The 17862-nt window shown below is 36.9% G+C and overlaps 1 protein-coding gene across 3 annotated transcripts in view; it reads left to right on the top strand.

Moving 5' to 3' along the window:
* mim (missing-in-metastasis) overlaps positions 1–17862 on the top strand; it is a 193929-nt gene that overhangs the window by 157268 nt on the left and 18799 nt on the right. For 2 of the 3 annotated variants that reach the window (XM_088261875.1, XM_088261873.1), the window contains exons 4-14: positions 228–312; positions 2748–2839; positions 4281–4399; positions 5986–6102; positions 6696–6803; positions 7830–8018; positions 12411–12503; positions 13868–14033; positions 14966–15132; positions 16339–16456; positions 17617–17729. In XM_088261875.1, coding sequence (XP_088118001.1) covers positions 228–312; positions 2748–2839; positions 4281–4399; positions 5986–6102; positions 6696–6803; positions 7830–8018; positions 12411–12503; positions 13868–14033; positions 14966–15132; positions 16339–16456; positions 17617–17729 — 1367 coding nt within the window. The remainder of the gene's footprint in view (positions 1–227; positions 313–2747; positions 2840–4280; positions 4400–5985; positions 6103–6695; positions 6804–7829; positions 8019–12410; positions 12504–13867; positions 14034–14965; positions 15133–16338; positions 16457–17616; positions 17730–17862) is intronic. The other variant, XM_088261874.1, reaches the window with a different exon arrangement.

The following is a 17862-nucleotide window of genomic DNA, read 5'->3' as shown; positions in this document are numbered from 1 at the left end:
AGGCAACTTATAAATATTTAAAAAAAAGTATTTTATACAATAGTACACATTTTACTTTATACATATATGTATGTTGGATATGTGTAAAGTGATAATTTAACTAAGCCTATGATGGTCGTAAGCCCTGTAAACGCCCAGACTTTCATATTCTTCTTCGTCCATTTTGAGGTGTCAAAAATATTTATCAGTTTACTTATTTAATGAATTGTGTCTCTGCATTGTTTTAGGAGCTACAAAAGACATCGGGACAGCCCTCACGAGGATGTGTCTGCGCCACAAGGCGATGGAAACCAGGATGAAGGCTTTTACAAGGTAACGTCCATTCTCCTTCATCTTCTTCTTCTTCTTTTAGGACTAGGTCCTGTCATTCTCGGGTCGCTCCTGGGAGGTGGAAGACCAGCTATCCTTCCATCGTTAAGGTGGTCTTCCTGGGGGTCTGATCCCGCCTATGCTGCTGTCCGCTGCCACCCTCACCACTCGATCCGAACTCCCTCTTCCCACATGATCTCTCCAGAAACGTCTTCTTTCTCTTCCCCATCGCACAACATCTTCAACATTGCAGATTTTTCCTATTTCTGAGTTTCTAACTCTGTCGCGAAGTGTTAGGCCCGCAATGGGTCGTAGAGTCTTCATTTCCGATGTCCTAAGAAGGCTTTTTGTTCTCGCGGTGTCGGCTCTTGTTTCCGTGCCGTATGTCAAGATCGGTCTTACGCAGGTTTTATAGATCCTCACCTTACTCTCTTTCAGCATGTATTTGTTTCTCCATACAAAATTTTTTAAGCATCCAGCTACAGCAGAGGCCTTATTTGCTTGTTCTCTTACCTCATTGAACAGGTTATTGCTGCTGGACACTTCGACACCCAAATACTTGAATTGCATAATTTGCTCTATGATTTCATTATTCTCGATGTCGCGAAGTGACCATGCTCTTTGTTTTGTTAATGGAGATTTTCATGTTATATTTTTGAGATGAAAGGTGGAATCTATAAAGCAGCCTCTGGAGATCGTCTTCGGAATTGGAAATAATTTCATTTTTACATTCTCCTTCGTGCACTGATGATGTATTCCTTAAAATATCACACGGTGATGAGCAAAAAACTCGGAGAATCAAACTTATTTTGACAAAGTAGACAGTTGTCACAGATAAATAAGTTTATTTAAAAAAAAATAGTAAAAATATAAAACAGGCACTTGAGGTATGTCTTCTTAAGGCCCAATATTTGATAAGTCGAAATATAATTTTCTCTAAATCCAGTTAACATTTTACTTAATTGATTATTTTTTTCTTAAATAACCGGTTTTGTATTGAACAAAAGTTTTTTTGGAAATAATTACCTATATGGTGACCTGGCAACAGAGTGAATGGTGCACTAAAATCAGTTTTAGCAAATAAAAATCTATCAGTTCTGGTTCCAACCCTTATGTATGGAAGCGAAGCATGGAGTTGGCAAAAGAAGGATGAAAGCAGACTGAATGCAGTCGAAATGCGATCGCTCAGACGAATGTGTGGCAAAACGATGTTTGATAGATGTTCGAATGATGAAATAAGGAAAGAATGTAAGGCTGAGATAAGCATTATCGATAAAATTAAGAAAGGTGTGTTGACATGGTTTGGACTTGTGGAGCGTATGAGTGAAGAAAGAACGGTTAAACAAATTTATGAGGCGAATGTAGTTGGAAAAAGAAGCAGAGGACGACCGAGGAAAACTTGGCACAATCAGGTATGTCAAATACTTGAAAGCGGCCGGGTCAGGAGTCGTAATAATCGTCGGGTATGTATGAGGAGATGCATGAATGTAGAAGAGGCAAAGAATGTTTGCAAAGACCGAGTGGTTTGGCGTTCGATTCTCTCTGCCTACCCCTGCGGAGAAGTGGCGTGATGGTTAGTTAGTTAGTTAGTTATTACCTATATGGTTTTGAAAAGAAGAGAGTTATTGAAAAGTAAAGAGTTAATTTTTTTTTATTAAAATGTTTTTTATGTATATGTATATATTCTAAAAAACAAAAAATCCAATATACATTATATACAATATACAATAGACATCCTGAGCGCGTTGTGATCCCAGGGCTTAGGACCTGACATTTGGCTGGCTTAAGCGATCATTTTATACAGCCGTGTAACGTTCACCGTTCTGCCCATTATTCAACATCCATATTGCATTAATTCTTGAAACCTGTTAACATGCAATGGTTGTGGAACCGTTTACATTGAAATGTTATTTAAGGCTCTTTCTCCTAAAAATATATGTGAACTAATTCGGAATGAATGGAATTTTGTCCGCCTCCGTGGTGTAATGGTCAGTGTGTTTAACTACCGTGCTGGAGGTCCCAGGTTCGATTCCCAGGGGGGGGGGGGGTGAAAATAAATATTAATGATTCTACACTGTAATATTTATTTAATACTACCCTGGACTGGTTTCTGAAGCGCAAGAGTGATCACCTTGCCTTCATGTAAGTAATGATCAAGATAACACTGCGTCAATTCGATGCAGTGCCCTATGCACCATTGGATGCGGATAAGGGTTATAAGTATAAGTAAATTCGGAATGAATGTGAATGACTGTATGAGGTTGAAGAATTTGAATAAATTAATGTAATTTTTATTTAAACATATAGATAAATAAATACATGTACATATTCTGAATGTTGTGTCAAAATTTCAAAGCAATCTGCGAATAACTTAAGGAGATTTAACATTTTGAACAAACATTTTCATTTTAATTTATTATATATATTTTAATTTTCAGCGCTATAATGGACTGCCTAGTGAACCCGCTGCAGGAGAAGCTGGAAGATTGGAAGAAAACTCTGATCAACATAGACAAAGATCATTCAAGAGGTAAATTTTAATAAAATGCTTTTTTATTTCGACAATCGATTATTTAGGATGCCAGAATTCATTTTTGTAATTGCGTTATTTTTTGTATGTATTTCAAGTTTTTTTAAATTTAAAAATAATAATGAATAATAAATTTGGATAGTTTATATAGCGCCAATTTCGTAAAATACTACCTCAAGGGTGATTTATAAATTTCTTTCATTCAAACCCTTATCCGCACCCCAATGGTGCATAGGGCACTGCATCATATAAACGCAGTGTTATCTTGATCGTTAACACATGAAGGAAAGGTGATCAGCCCTCCGCTTCAGGTACCAGTCCAGGGTAGTATTGAATAAATATTAGAGTGAAAAAATCACTAATATTTATTTGACCCTCCCCTGGGAATCGAACCCGGGACCTCCAGAATGGTAGCCGAGCATGCTGACCATTACAAAAAATTATAAATTTAAATTTACCTTATTATCGAGGTGATTTCCTACGAATTTTCCTTTTACAATTACCTGCCTAGTGTAATATGCTTCAACTAAAAAGTAAAGCCATAAAGTTGTGTTAAAGTTATCTATACTTCGTAGTTAATGCGGTATCTATCCATTGTAATCGACCAAGTGGGCGGCCATGAAAATCTAAGAAAACTATTTACTCTAGAAACCATTTATTTTCGTTCACGTAAATAAATAGTTTCGACACAATACGTAAAACAATTTCCTGAAAAAACAAGTTTTTTGATTTACAACATTTTGAGTGTGTCCAAATACTTGTTCACAAAATCTGGATTATCTCCAATTACAGGAGTTATTTTCATATTATTTTTTTTTGACATCTCATCAAAGATGAAGAAGAATATGGAAGTCTGGGCATTTACGGGTAGTGTGGTTGTCAATAATGGGTAGAATTGGTGAATGTTACACGTGTGTAAAGTGATCACTTAAACCAGCCTATGACGGTCGTCAGCCCCGTAAATGCCCAGACTTCCATATTCTTCTTCATCTTATAAGCTTAATAATAAAAATGAAAATGGTATTTTCTGGCTTTTCTCATGTGTGTGATTATAATCCAGGATTCGGATCTCACATACTAATATAAGAGTTTCTGCTTAATAAAAAAGCTTCTTTTACATCTCACTAATAGATGTCTCTAGTGAAGTTCTAGTGATTCAAGAACAAGGTTTCTAAATTGGTTCATATATATAGAACTTCCAAGAATTTGAGTAGTGTGGTTGTCAATAATGGGTAGAATTGGTGAATGTTACACGTGTGTAGAGTGATCACTTAAACCAGCCTATAACGGTCATCAGCCCCGTAAATGCCCTGACTTCCATATTCTTCTTCATCTTTGATGAGATGTCAAAAAAAAAAAAAAAGTTTTTTGATATTTGATATATGTTGTTTGAAAGGAATGAGCGATATCTGATAATTGTATGATAACTTTTCTTCCGTAGAGTACAAACGAGCGAGAACCGAATTGAAGAAAAGATCTACAGACACTCTGCGCCTCCAGAAGAAGGCAAAGAAGGGGAAAGGGAACGATCTACAAAGGCGTGTTGAAACATGTCTACAGGTATGTGAACAAACCTTTTTACAATTGGGAATCAATGACTCGATATATCTAAACACTTTATAGTTTTATATTACACTCTCACAGTTAATCAAATTTAAACATTGCTTTAACAAATAGCACCTTCTTCTTCTTCTTCATCGTGAGCCCTCTGTCCTCCGCTGCTGGATTTAGGCCTCTTCCCCTTCTTTCCATTTCCTCCGGTCGGTTGCTGCTTGCAGCTAGTTTCTACTTTCTACCCCCCACAGCGACTATGTCGTCGGACCATCTCTTTTGGGGTCTTCCGACACCTCTTTTGTTCTCCCAAGGTCTCCATCGTAAAATTCTCGGGGTCCATCTTGTGGGGTCCTGTCTTGCAATATGTCCCGCCCATTGCCATTTGAGTTTTGCCACGCGATCCATGATATCCTCTACTTTGGTTCTTTTCCTGGTATCTTCATATTTTATTTTATCCATCAGACTTAAACCAAGCTTGGATCTTTCCATAGATCGCTGTGTGTATTTGGGCTTCTCTGCATTTCTCTTTATCAGAGCCTTAGTCTTGAATGCATGTGTGTTCACTGGCAGTATGCAGGATTCATACACATTTTTTTAAGATAGGTCAGAATCTCCTTATTTTACAAAATTTGTTGCAACAAATAGCACCAGCAGTGTAAAACAGTAATTCAACACGCAAGACAACCGACATCAGACTTTAATAGCCCAGAGAGCAATTTAGCTTGAATGTTGAAGAAATTTGCCAGTTGGACTACCCCCATGGAGCTTCAATATTTATGATACTGTTGATAGTCTGATTATGTGGCTTACCTGACCCTGCATAGTGTAGAGTGTTTCCATTGGTAGTTATCACTTGAATCATCAGTTGTAATGTGGTAAACCCGTATACATATATATACTTGTCCCTCCAAATAACCAACAGATTGATTCAGAATAAAATGTCCATTCGTCAGGAGTTATACTCGGATGGCTTGACTCCGGCCAACATTCTTCAGTTCTTTGGACACGTTGCGCATAGTAATGAGAATAGCCTGGAGGGAAAGAGATGGAGAGGAGGATCCCCCACACGATGGACCAATCAATTTAAGGCAGCAGCAGGCATCTCGGTGGTTGGAGTGCAGCGCAGTCAAGGGATTACTGGAGAAGAATCATTGCTTCCACAAGGATCACAACTCTCAGTAGTGAGGACTATGACGGAGAAGAATATGTGTCCGGCTTCCTACGCACAATTAAGAAAAAATGTTAATATACATGTCCCGATAACAATATCGTTGTCATACAGGAGAAAGTAACCAAGTGCATTTTTAACAAAAACGTGATCATTGACTATTTGATATCTTACTAGCTTAATATTGCCCCGAAAAAAATCCCAAATGATTTTAAACTTGGAAGTATAATATATTGACTTCTTAAAAATAACTAACTGCATTGATGTTTATGTTCTTGCCAAGCAAAAGTGATTAAAATGGCCCTCCTGAACATTTTACGTTACGTTAGTTGGTCACTTTCTCCTGTACGACTACGATATGTTAATATCATTCAATTTTGTTACATCATTAAAAAAATTATTAAAATTAAATTTTTGTTCACAGGACGTGAATGAAAGACGCCAGGTTCTAGAAGATGCAGAAAAGAAAGCTGTCAGGGCCGCCCTCGTGGAAGAACGAAGCCGATTCTGCTTGTTTGTCGCTCTGTTGAAGCCCGTTGTGGTTAGTTATGTTTGTTTATTAACCTTTTCTGTACTGTTCATCCAAAAATTACACCAGATCCAAAGGGGGTTCATATTTGTATGGAAATCCTAGTACGAAGCTCGCAGCAAGTACCAACTCGCCGCCAGCCGAGTCATATGTGCCACGTTTGTCCCAATGCGCTGTCAGACGTTGACTGCATGCGGCCGTCCGATAAGCGAAAGACCGGAAATCGGATCAAACAGTTGTCTCTCTATCATTTTATGGTAATATCACATTTATTTGAAGGAAAGAAATAACATGTCACTACCAGACAAAAAAATTACCTGCTGATATAAGTACGTAGATCTCACGGCACCGACTGATTGTGCTTTTTATCAAAAACAATATTTTGAATCATTTAACTGTTAGAAATTATAAAAATAAAGCTTTCTTTAACCCAAGGAGGAACACCAAACCACCTTAGCTACGAAAGCGACCATACCAAAATTTCCAAACATAAAGTTCAACTTGATATGGGTAGGGTAAGACCCGGGAAGTTAGGTGTAAATATTTTATGTTAAGGATATGGGAATGGATTCTGTAGTTATTGAATTTTCCAATTTGACCTTTAGGATTCGGAAGTAGCCATGTTGGCGGAGATGTCGCACTTGCAGGAGGGCGCCGGACAGCTGATGCGCCACACGGCCGAACCTCACACCCTTCCCGCGGCTAGCAAACAGGTATGTGAGAATGTGACTTTTTTTAACGGTGTCTCAACTTGATATATATCAACTGCAATATATCGTTCCGAACATTTTTGATTTGTTGCCGACGGATGTTAGAGGTCAAAATAAAACATGGAACAAAGGCAAAATAAAGGAATGGGTAAATGATCTAGAGTTAATTTGATGAAAATTGTAAAATGTTTATATTCATAATTTTTTTCTCTTTTTTGTGTCTATAATTAGGTTAAAATCGTTAAAAACAATAAAAAATGTATTAAAAAAGAACTCCACCGACAAGACACACAAGGTGGCTTGGTGGGACTCTGCAAAAAAAAAAAAGTTCTAAATATGTATAAATTGTGATTTAAATAAATGTATACAAATAAAAAATAAAAAAAATATATAAAACATGTATCATTCTTCCTTTTTTTTCTTCATTTAGGGCCGTAGCCAATATGTATAACATATGTTGCAAGTTGTATACTTTATGATAAAATAATAAAAAATAAATTTAGTTAGAATTATTTTGAAATAAAATAATAGAACTTTTTTTCGATTTATTGGTTATTATTGTAATGTCCGTTAGTACCATATGTACAACTGAATAAATATTCAACCTTGTCAATATATTATACACTACTTCCAAGTTTAAAATTTTTTCAGGGCAATATTAAGCTTGCAAGATATCAAATAGTCAATGATCACGTTTTTGTAAAACAATGCACTCGGTCACTTTCTCCTGTATAACTACGATATAGAAAATAAAGTTATGTGACAATATATATATTTTTTTTAATATTAGGAATTAAAAATTCAACAGAAAATATCAATTTAATTATTATAATTAGTTTGAAACATCTCAAAAATGGCACACTTCACACGTTTTTTAACCTCCATTTTGCAGAATCCTAGGTTTATTCATTACGGTTTGATGGGTCTAAATTTTCTGGTATTTTTTATTGGTGCTGAAAAATACTACATGGTGAGGGATCGAAATTTTGTTGAGAATGGGGCAATAGTTTGGTGTCTTGTTTGGTCCAGGTGATCTCGGACCTGCAGGGGGCGTACGCACAGTGGTCGCCGCCGCCATCGCCGCTGGCGGGGCGCGCGCCCTCCTCCTCGCTCTGCTCCTCCGTGTCCTCGCTGGCCAGCTCCTCCTCGGGCTCGGGCTCCGCCGCCACGCTGCCGCCGCCGGCCGCCGCGCAGCACTCGGGGCGCTGCAACTCCCAGGTACCCCCTGCCCCCCCTCCCTGCTCACTCGCCGCCTCCCTCTTGGACTTCCACAGCTCTCTCTCTTCCAGTGCGGGCCCGCCACTTTTTTAATGCATTACACATCGCTCACTCCTTTCAAGAACATCATAATTAAAAAAAAAAACTTGATTTTTCAGGAGGTCCTTTTTTAAATACAACATTTTGAGTGTGTCCAAATACAGTGATAGTGATTCAAGAACAAGGTTTCTAAATTGGTTCATATATATAGAACTTCCAAGAATTTGAGTAGTGTGGTTGTCAATAATGGGTAGAATTGGTGAATGTTACACGTGTGTAAAGTGATCACTTAAACCAGCCTATGACGGTCTTCAGCTCCGTAAATGCCCAGACTTCCATATTCCTCTTCATCTTTGATGAGATGTCAAAAAATAATCGTTTTTGAAGTTTAAACACATAATACAATGTTTGAAAAATAAATATCAAGCCACTTATTGAACTTTTTACTGTGCAACAGATCTTTTTAGGTAAAACCTGAAGGTTTTTTCTTCAATTGAAAAATATTTAGTATATTTAAAAAAATAATTGACAATACCTTTTCTTCGAAATGCAAAAACAACACTTTCTGCCCTGTAGCGGGTAAATATTAAGTTAAAAAGATGTCTCTTTTGCTGGAATATAGTACATTTTCTGGGTATTCCGAAAACATGCACAACTGAAAATTGACAATTTTTGATTTATGACGTTCTTGAAAGGAGTGAGCGACATGTGTTCATGTTAACGCATTCTAAAAGCTAATTTTCCATTGATGGAAGACTTCTTCAACCCGATTCCCGTATTTTAAATATATCAAAGCATCCACTTAAAAAAAAATATTAGCATTGAAGGCCTTGCAGCCTTGCATGCAAAATGTTTTTTTAAAGCCTTCAATGGAACTTTTTTCAACATTTTTTACAAACTATTTTTTATTTGCCCGCCTCCGTAGTATAATGGTCAGTACGCTCGGCTACCGTACTGGAGATCTCGGATTTGATTCCCAGGGGGTTGGTCAAATAAATATAAGTGATTTTTTCCCTCTTATATTCATTCAATTACCCTGGACTGGTACCTGACGTGGAGGGGTGATCACCTTTCGTTCATGTGTTAACGATCAAGATTATACTACGTTTATATGATGCAGTGCCTTATGCACCATCGGGTGCGGATGAGGGTTTTTTAAGAATCTAAAAGCTAATATTTATTGAAGTTAATCCACTTTTGATGTTGAAGACTAAAAGGCTTTCAACTTTTTATTAACAATTTTTTTTAAACTCTCATCCGCGCCCGATGGTGCATAGGGCACTACGTCGTATGAAACCAGTGTTTTCTTGATAGTTAGTTAACACATGAAGGAAGGGTGATCACCCCTCCGCTTCCAGGGCAATATGAAATAAATATTTTAGTGAAAAATCACTCATTTTTAATTTCACCCCTCTGGGAATTGAGCTCGGAACCCCCAGTATGGTAGCCGAACACTCTGACCACTGCAATAAGGATGCGGACATAAAATTTGGTTTCTTAAAAATACCGAAGGCAAAAAGAAAACACAATGTAACAGTCAATTTGAGATCTGAAATTCAATCAAAATATACTTTGGTGGTATATCTATTTTCATACTTTTTATGCACTCTTTTACTTTCCCGTTTCACACAGCAGTTTTATTAAGCTAGTTTATTTCTTTTATTTTAAGTACATTTATAGAATTGTATGAGGAGTCAATTTTTTACAGATGGTCCGTGATTCAATTCAAATATCATCCAAACAAAATGGATAAGATGTTTCGTTCGCTTTTATTATTCAAGCTTTTGTCCACTTTTGAAACGCTTTGCATATTGATTTATTTGTGGTTAATCTATGCCTCCGTAGCGTAATGGTCAGCACGCTTGGCTACCGTTCTGGATGTCCCGGGCTCGATTCCCAGGGGCGTCAAATAAATATAAGTTATTTTTTCACTCTAATATTTATTCCATATTACCCTAGACCTGTAGCGGAGGGCTGATCACCTTTCCTTAATGTGTTAACGATCAAGATAACAATGCGTTTGTATGATGCAGTGCCCTATGCACCATTGGGGTGCGGATAAGGGTTTGAATGAATGAATAATTTTTGAAACTGTGTAAAAGAAACTAATTGGACTGCATGATTCCAGTACTGAATTATTTTACATATGATTTTCAATTTTTAAGAAGCTTAAAATTTCAGCAATTATTTTATCTCAACTATTTGGGTTTGTTCGAATCCTTGTTGACTTATGTGGGTTTCTCCAATTAGGATTCCACTTACTCTTCTTCATCTATGTTGAGATGTCAAAATGTAAGAATAACTCCTATGCGCTAAATCCACATTTGTGAACAAGGATTTGGACACACTCGAAGTGTCGTGAACATTAAAACTGATTTAATTGTGCACCTAAAGCGCGAGTGGTATAATTGTTTGACGGGCTTGAACATTTGAAAAAATTGTCTCCTCTTTTTCGAAACCTACCCACTTATTATTAGTTTATTTTTGTATTATATACTTCAATATACATGTAGCACATTTGATTTTATGTATAGATGTTGTATTTTTGGTATTGTGATTTTCCGATGAAGTATTAAATTCAATTTAATTAAATACATAGTCTCTTTCCACAGTGTTGCAATTATCAAAAATGTCATATGCACCTTGAAGACAAATTGAATCAATTTCCATATAAATTGTTACTTTGTCAAATATGGAAACTATGTAGTTTTAATAAGTTTATTTTACACGGAGCAATAGCGTTTTTCTGATATCTTTTTTTTGGGTTATTATGCCACATCTTGTCAAGGTTTCAGTTGACACTGTAGCAATTTTTTTATTTTAGATGGGAGTTGCATTTATTATTTACCTTGCTTATTATGTACAAGGTTTATAGATCCATCAAGTGGATTTTTGTTTCTTCTAACTAAAAAAATATATTATTTTAATCTGTGTTGGGAACAGGAGGGATAATCTAGTGTGGGCCAATCAGAAACTTCTCAGCATTTGTTCATTGCTAGGAGGAAACCACATAAAATTCCTCAGGAGAGGACTGTTGACTGTCGTCAACAGACCTTCCGTTCCACTAGAAGAGGGTTCGGCATTTTGTGTCCTAGCTTGTTGAACATTGTAGCATCTATGTCAGCCATACCGATAGGCACTGCAATGCTTTCCAAATATTGGCAAGACGTGCTAAGGACAAACGGTGTAATAACTCAGAAAAATGCTGTCAGAATATTGAAAATGAAAAATATTGGCCGTTTGTTTCAACTTTTAAAATTATTTATATTGGAAAATCACAAATCGTGTGTTAGCCCTGGTTCGAGTGAAGCGATTTACGAGCAAGTATCAAAATTTGAACACTATTTTGCGATCCATTATATGAATGAATTGTTAATCACTACTCTAGAGACATTTCTGAGGATATTATAATGTGTCTACTTGATTTGAAACATCTGTCGTTCTTTTAATATGAAAGAAGATGGAATTCTGAGCATCTCAGGGCTTACGACCTGGCATTTAGCTGGCTTAAGAGTTTCTTTTATACACTTGTGTAATGCCATTCTGCCTTTGGATTAATTTTTGAAACCTGTATATATGCAACGGTCTCGATTACCTTCCATGTGCTGGTAATTTTCGATAGGTTTGCGTGTGTAGCTGATTGTGGCGCCACCAGTTGAGAAATTTGCAAACTATTTATTTAAGCTCGCTCGTTTAAGTCAGCCAAATGCCAGACCATAAGCCCTGGGATGCTTAGATTTCCATCTTCTTTCATACGAAATGATCGATAGATATTTCCTACCAATTTGAGACACCTATAATATTGACATATCATCCGTAGGGTGAATAATCCAGCATCCGATGTAATAAATAATATTGAAGTGTTGACCTTAAAATAGTCAACGTTCGAAAACATTTATGGAGTTTATTTATTGGAAAACCAATAGAATATTAATAAAAAATAAAAAAAAAATTTAAATCACAATTATACGTTTTCACTTAAAAGTACCTAATCTAAAAAGTTCGTTCGTAAGTTTAACTATATAATATTATAACTTACATTAATTAATAAAATAATCAAATAGTCAAATAGATATCAATAATATTTCTCTTAAACGTCTTCAAAGAAATATTTTTGATGTCTATTTGATTGAACATTTCAATGCACATATCGCAGGCTCTATTTAAAAATGAATTTTAGTATGCATTTTAGAGATTTTTACTAAGGTTTTGTTTCTGCTCCGTGCTACTGGAACTCTAAAATAAAAAAAAATGAAAAATTGTGTACATTTTACTTGCAAACTTGCTGGCCAAATCGCTTCGTCCGAACGAGTTAGTGTGTGTTGTAACGTAGCCGTTGTGTGATTTTGCCAGCCTCCGCGCCTTGGCAGCGTCTCAAGTCGCGACTCTGGTTTCACTTCTCAGGACACCCTGCACTTGCCACAGCTCATTGAGTACCGTAATAAGGTTATTTTTTTTCTCTTTTCATCCCGCCTCCCGTTCACACATCTGTCCCCGCCCGACTTCCCAAACTAACCTTTTATTATTTAACATTCTCATTCCTTTCTAATCTATTTTTAATCGCCTCTTACTAACTTAATGGGAACTCACCCTAGTTACCTATTTTATGCGATCATGTTGAATTGTATTGCCTTCTGAAGTTATCAAGTTTCATTTAAATTTGACAATTTATTAACGGAAATATTGAAATAAATTATCGCTCACTCCTTTCAACAACGTCATAAATCAAAAAACACGATTTTTCAGGAGATCGTTTTTAAAGTTTAAAAATATAATGAAATGTATCAAAAATAAATATCAAGCTACTTATTGAACTTTTTATTGTGCAACAGATCTTTTTAGATAAAACCTGAATGTTTTTTCTCCATTTAAAAAATATTTAGTATATTTAAAAAATAATTAAATAATACCTTTTCTTCAAAATGCAAAAACAAATTTTCTGCCCTGTAGCGGGTAAATATTAAGTTAAAAATATGCCTCTTTTGCTGGGATATAGTACATTTTCTGGGCATTCCGAAAACATGCACAACTGGAAATTGTTGATTTTTGATATATGACGTTGTTGAAAAGAGTGAGCGATATGTGTATAATTGAATTATTTCATGGTCTTAGTACAAGACCGTTACCATTCAAAAAGCATCTAGGGATAATAGGCCTTATAGTCTGTAGAATGAAGGCGCAATTTGGACAATGATGATGCCGTGTGCTCTGGCCGGAGAAATGTCACCATAGTGTTTTTGTCTGTTATGTAGTGGCTTTTGTCTGGGCAATCTTGTGTAGTTGATGTTTTTTTTTTTAGCCTTGATTTATTTTCTGTGTAAAACAAATTATTTAAATGAAAATGCATCCATGTTTAAAAAAAAAAAAACATATCATTAGACCCAGTTTTGATCCCTCAGGGTCACCTGTGGTGACTTGCACGAATTAGTCATACTGGAATTCCTGAAGAGGAGAACGTGGACATGGTTGGGACATATCCTTAGAATGCCAACTGAGAGTATTAACCCCTCATGTCTCTTCTTCCAACCCCGAGGATTCCAGCGCCCCGGAAGGCTGCTGACGACCATATGAGATGCCAGACTGACCTGGAAGGAAGCCAAGGAGATGGCGCGTGACAGAGTGACTTGGAGACGTCTCGTGTTGGCCATATGCTCCAGTGAGCGAACATGGAAAGAATTAGATTTATGAGGAGATGCCTGAATGTAGAAGAAGTGATTTTTTTTGCAAAGACAGAGTGGTGCGGCGTTGTATTCTCTGCCTGCATGGAATTGCATCATGTTAAGTAAGTTAATGAATTGATTGGTGTCCAGGGTTCCGATACGACATCGGCAGCTAGTTCTTGCAGCACTCCGGTCGGGACGCAGGATCAGAATGGTTCGGGAGCGGACAGTACCTGGCCGCACCTCGAGGACACCATGCAGTTCCAACGAGCAGCCTCTGCCATCATGAGTGAGCGTCCGCACACCATATCTACTGGTAAGGAATCATACATCAATTCTCCCTTCATCCCATTTTTTTTTGAATATGTACTGAATTTTTTTTCTCTCTTTACCTTTCAACAACTCTTTTCTTTTCAAAACCGTATATTTATTTAGAAGAAAAAAATATTTTTTTAATGCAATTTTTTTTTAAAAGGAATAATCCGCAAAGCCTCTACTTTTAGAGACTTGTCTGCAGGTAGGATAGTAAGGATAGGGAAGGTAAATGTAAAAAATCCATTACAAACACCCAGACCAATTGAAAACAACTTTTCTTGAATTGACAGGCGCCGTGGTGTAGTTGGGTAGACGCTCGACTGCGAAACTGGCATCGCATATTCGAACCACGCCTAGCGCAAAATAAATTCAAGAAAGATTTATTTTTAATTAATCTGGGTAACCTTCCCTATCCTTACTATCCTACCTGCAGAGAAGCCTTTAATACAGGCTTGAGGGTTATTCCTTAAAAAAAATTCAAACCCTTATCCGTATTTCAATAGTGCATAGGGCACTGCATTATACAAACACAGTGTTATCTTGATCGTTTACACACAAAGGAAAGGTGATCAGCCCTTCGCTTCAGGTCCAGTCCAGGGTAATATTGAATAAATATTAGAGTGAAAAAATCACTTATATTTATTTGACCCTCCCCTGGGAATCGAACCCGGGTCCTTCAGAATGGTAGCCGAGCGTGCTGACCATTATACTACGGAGGCGGATATAAGTGAGAAGTTATACATTACATATATTTTGCACTTGGCGGGAATGGAACCCGTGACGCTAGTTTCACTGTCGTTACCCAACTACGCCATGGTGTTACTGTGGCGTTACCTGAGTTTAAAGAACATTAAGTTGCGGGATATCGAATATCCTACCCTAACGGTCAAGCGGTGAATGTGGGTATAGCTCGTGTATGTTTGATCCCCGCAGCGTACGAGAAGGGCCACCCCCGCCCCATGCTGAGCGTGCACACCTTCTCGGGGCACGGCGCGTCCGAGGCAGCCCTGCCCGGCAGCGCTTCCCAGCCGGCCTCGCCCTGCTGCCCCCCGAGCCGGGGCTCCGCCGGACAGATCTACGCCAGACCTCCCCTGCCAACGGTGAGATGCAATTCTGCCCATTTCGATCTCGGTTTTAGCTGGATTATTGTAAACAAAAAAACACAAATTAAATATTTTATAAAAAACAGCAATTTTTCAAATACTAAAGGGTGACAATTATTTGAATTCAAAAAAGTTTATCTTCGAGATTCTCAAATGATTTTTCTACTCCAAAATGCAACACTTAGCAATTTCAACAAAATTTCAAATATCTGGGTATCAAATATTTCAATAAACTCCCTAAAGAAATGAAAAAAATTGAAGATATAAAAATTCTTAAGGAAAAAATTAAAGCCCATTACATATAAATCTTGAAAAAATATACAAAAAAATACTATTTTACCATTTATTATATAATTATTAAATCATGAGTGTAAGTCCCTCTCCAAGCACAAGAACTCAGTCTCTTTTTTAGAGAGACAGAGCGAATCTAAATATAAAAGTTTTCCATAGTATAAATGTTTAGAATGTATTATGTTATACTTAAAAATGTAAATATATTAAATAAAAAATAAATAAAAAAATATGGTGGACCAATGGAGTAATATATTTTATCTTTTTCTTCTGCTTGGTGTAGGCCTTGTGGTCTGTTTTTAAGAGGGATTATCCTCCTGTGATATTGATTCCCAGCTGTCAATCTATCTCTTTGGTGGTCCACCCGGGATTCCACGCCAGACCTCCCCTGCCAACCATGAGCCACAATTCTGCTCATTTGAATCTTGGTTTTGTCTGGATTATTGTAAAAATAAAGACAATTAAAATGGTGGACCAATGGAGTAATGTATTTTATATTCTTCTGCTTGGTGTAGGCCTTGTAGCTTGTTTTCAAGAGGGATTAGCCTCCTGCGATGTTGATTCCTAGCTGTCAATCCATCTCTTTGGTGGTCTGCCTGGGAGTAGTCTACATTAGGTTGGAGGTGCAGTGCAATATGGGGGAGTTTGCATGGTTCCATTCTCCTACATGCGCATACCATTGTCTCCTTCGTTACCTTCCCCAGCTAACAACATCTTGGTGGATCTTGCATATTTCTCTTATCCTATGCTCCTTATTCTATCTTGTAGACTCTTGCCAGATATGCTTTTTTGAGTCTTCGTTTCTGACACTCTTAGTGCATTTTTTCAAGGGTCACAACCCACAGTAACCAAAAACTAAATATGTAGTGTGTTTCATTTCACTATATATGTAATTCTTTTGTTGTATTGCAGCGTTGCTCGTCCCTGGAAAGACCAGTAATTCCGGCAAAAGGTCCCCAAGGATCGATGGGATCTCTTCCGGAACACAAGATGGTGAAGCCCTCATCTCTGCCACCGCATCTTACGAAAGGTAAACCAGCAGCATTATTGTATTCAGTACATAAAAGGGTATTATTAAATATTACATGCACACTTTCTAACCTTCAATATTCTCTTAGTAATTTGTGGAGTACACCTTCTTACCTTCAATATTCCTTTAGTAATCTGTTGTGTATACCTTCGTACCTTTAACTGTTTTACTGCGGATATCGACGCTTAATTACTGCGCGAAAACTGCATACCGTCGGGATATCGACTATTGCTCAGTTTGATTATAGATATCGACCTGTGTACACGTGTCGCAGTGCGCGCGCAAATTGTTTTAAATTCGTCAATAATTAATCATATATAAACTTTAAAAAAGTATATCGCGGTGAAAATAATATAAATTTTTGAATTTTTATTAGTAATTTCTTTTTATTCCTTATACGACGTCGAATTCGTCAAGTAGCAATGATGAAGACACTTACGGAACTTGTTCTGCTGTGGAACTTGGAAAATGTTTCTTTACAATGTTTACAAGTCGAAGAATGCGTATTTGTAGGGAAAGTGAAGCTTCTGAAGATGATTCTACTGCTTTAGACGGTCTTGATACCGATACTTTTGTGCAACCATTTTCCATCTTTTATTTGAGTGTTTTGATATGTTCCCTACACACGACTGAAAGAATTACGAAAATACCTCAATATTTGATGAAAATGTACACAATTTTGTGCACACTTAATTGAAATATTATTTTTCATCTTAAATTCATCCGCAATTTTGGCAAAATATGTGTAAAAATGCTCAGCAGTAAAACGGTTAATATTTTCCTAGTGAAAGCAGCTTTAAACTTTTCCACTCTGACCATTCTTTCTCATAACTGATCAGCTACTCTGATCAAAAAATGTGACGTTTTTCTACCATTAAAATAAATATTTTAGTTTCCTAATTTTGGGACACTCTATCTGGCAATTGTATGACCATGTTAATTAAGATTAACTGTATATATCTGAAATATTTTTTGGTAGAATATACTCGGGTGATAGAAAAATCAGTGATTATAGTTGTACCTGCGCCGGGCCAGACATTGTGGATCACGGAGCTGCCTACTAGAATCATACGGGCCAGAATGTCTGGCCTACAGAGTGGTAAGAGTTAATAAATATTTTTCCATTGCATTGATATATGTATTGAATTATTTGTTAACAGATACACCACAAGCAACATATGTGAATATGTTTGAACTGGCAAGTATGGCGGCAAGCAGGGCTCATCCTAGCAATGGAGGTGATGGAGTTCCTCAGCAAAATGCACACGAAAAGGTGATTCATCATCATTGAACTCTTTAGATTGATCCTCCTAAATTTAAATAAATTTATAGTTAAAATCTTCTGTTTGTGTCATGTCAGGTCCCCAGATGTCGACTATCACATGAGAGGAATTGTCCTAGTTTTG

The sequence above is a fragment of the Brachycentrus maculatus genome, unplaced genomic scaffold (assembly GCF_059751285.1).
Source record: "Brachycentrus maculatus isolate JH-2025_06_01 unplaced genomic scaffold, ASM5975128v1 h1tg000168l, whole genome shotgun sequence".
In the NCBI taxonomy this organism is placed as follows: Eukaryota; Metazoa; Arthropoda; class Insecta; order Trichoptera; family Brachycentridae; genus Brachycentrus; species Brachycentrus maculatus.
Note: the sequence above shows the minus strand (reverse complement) of the source record. Positions and strands in the feature narration are given on the sequence as shown.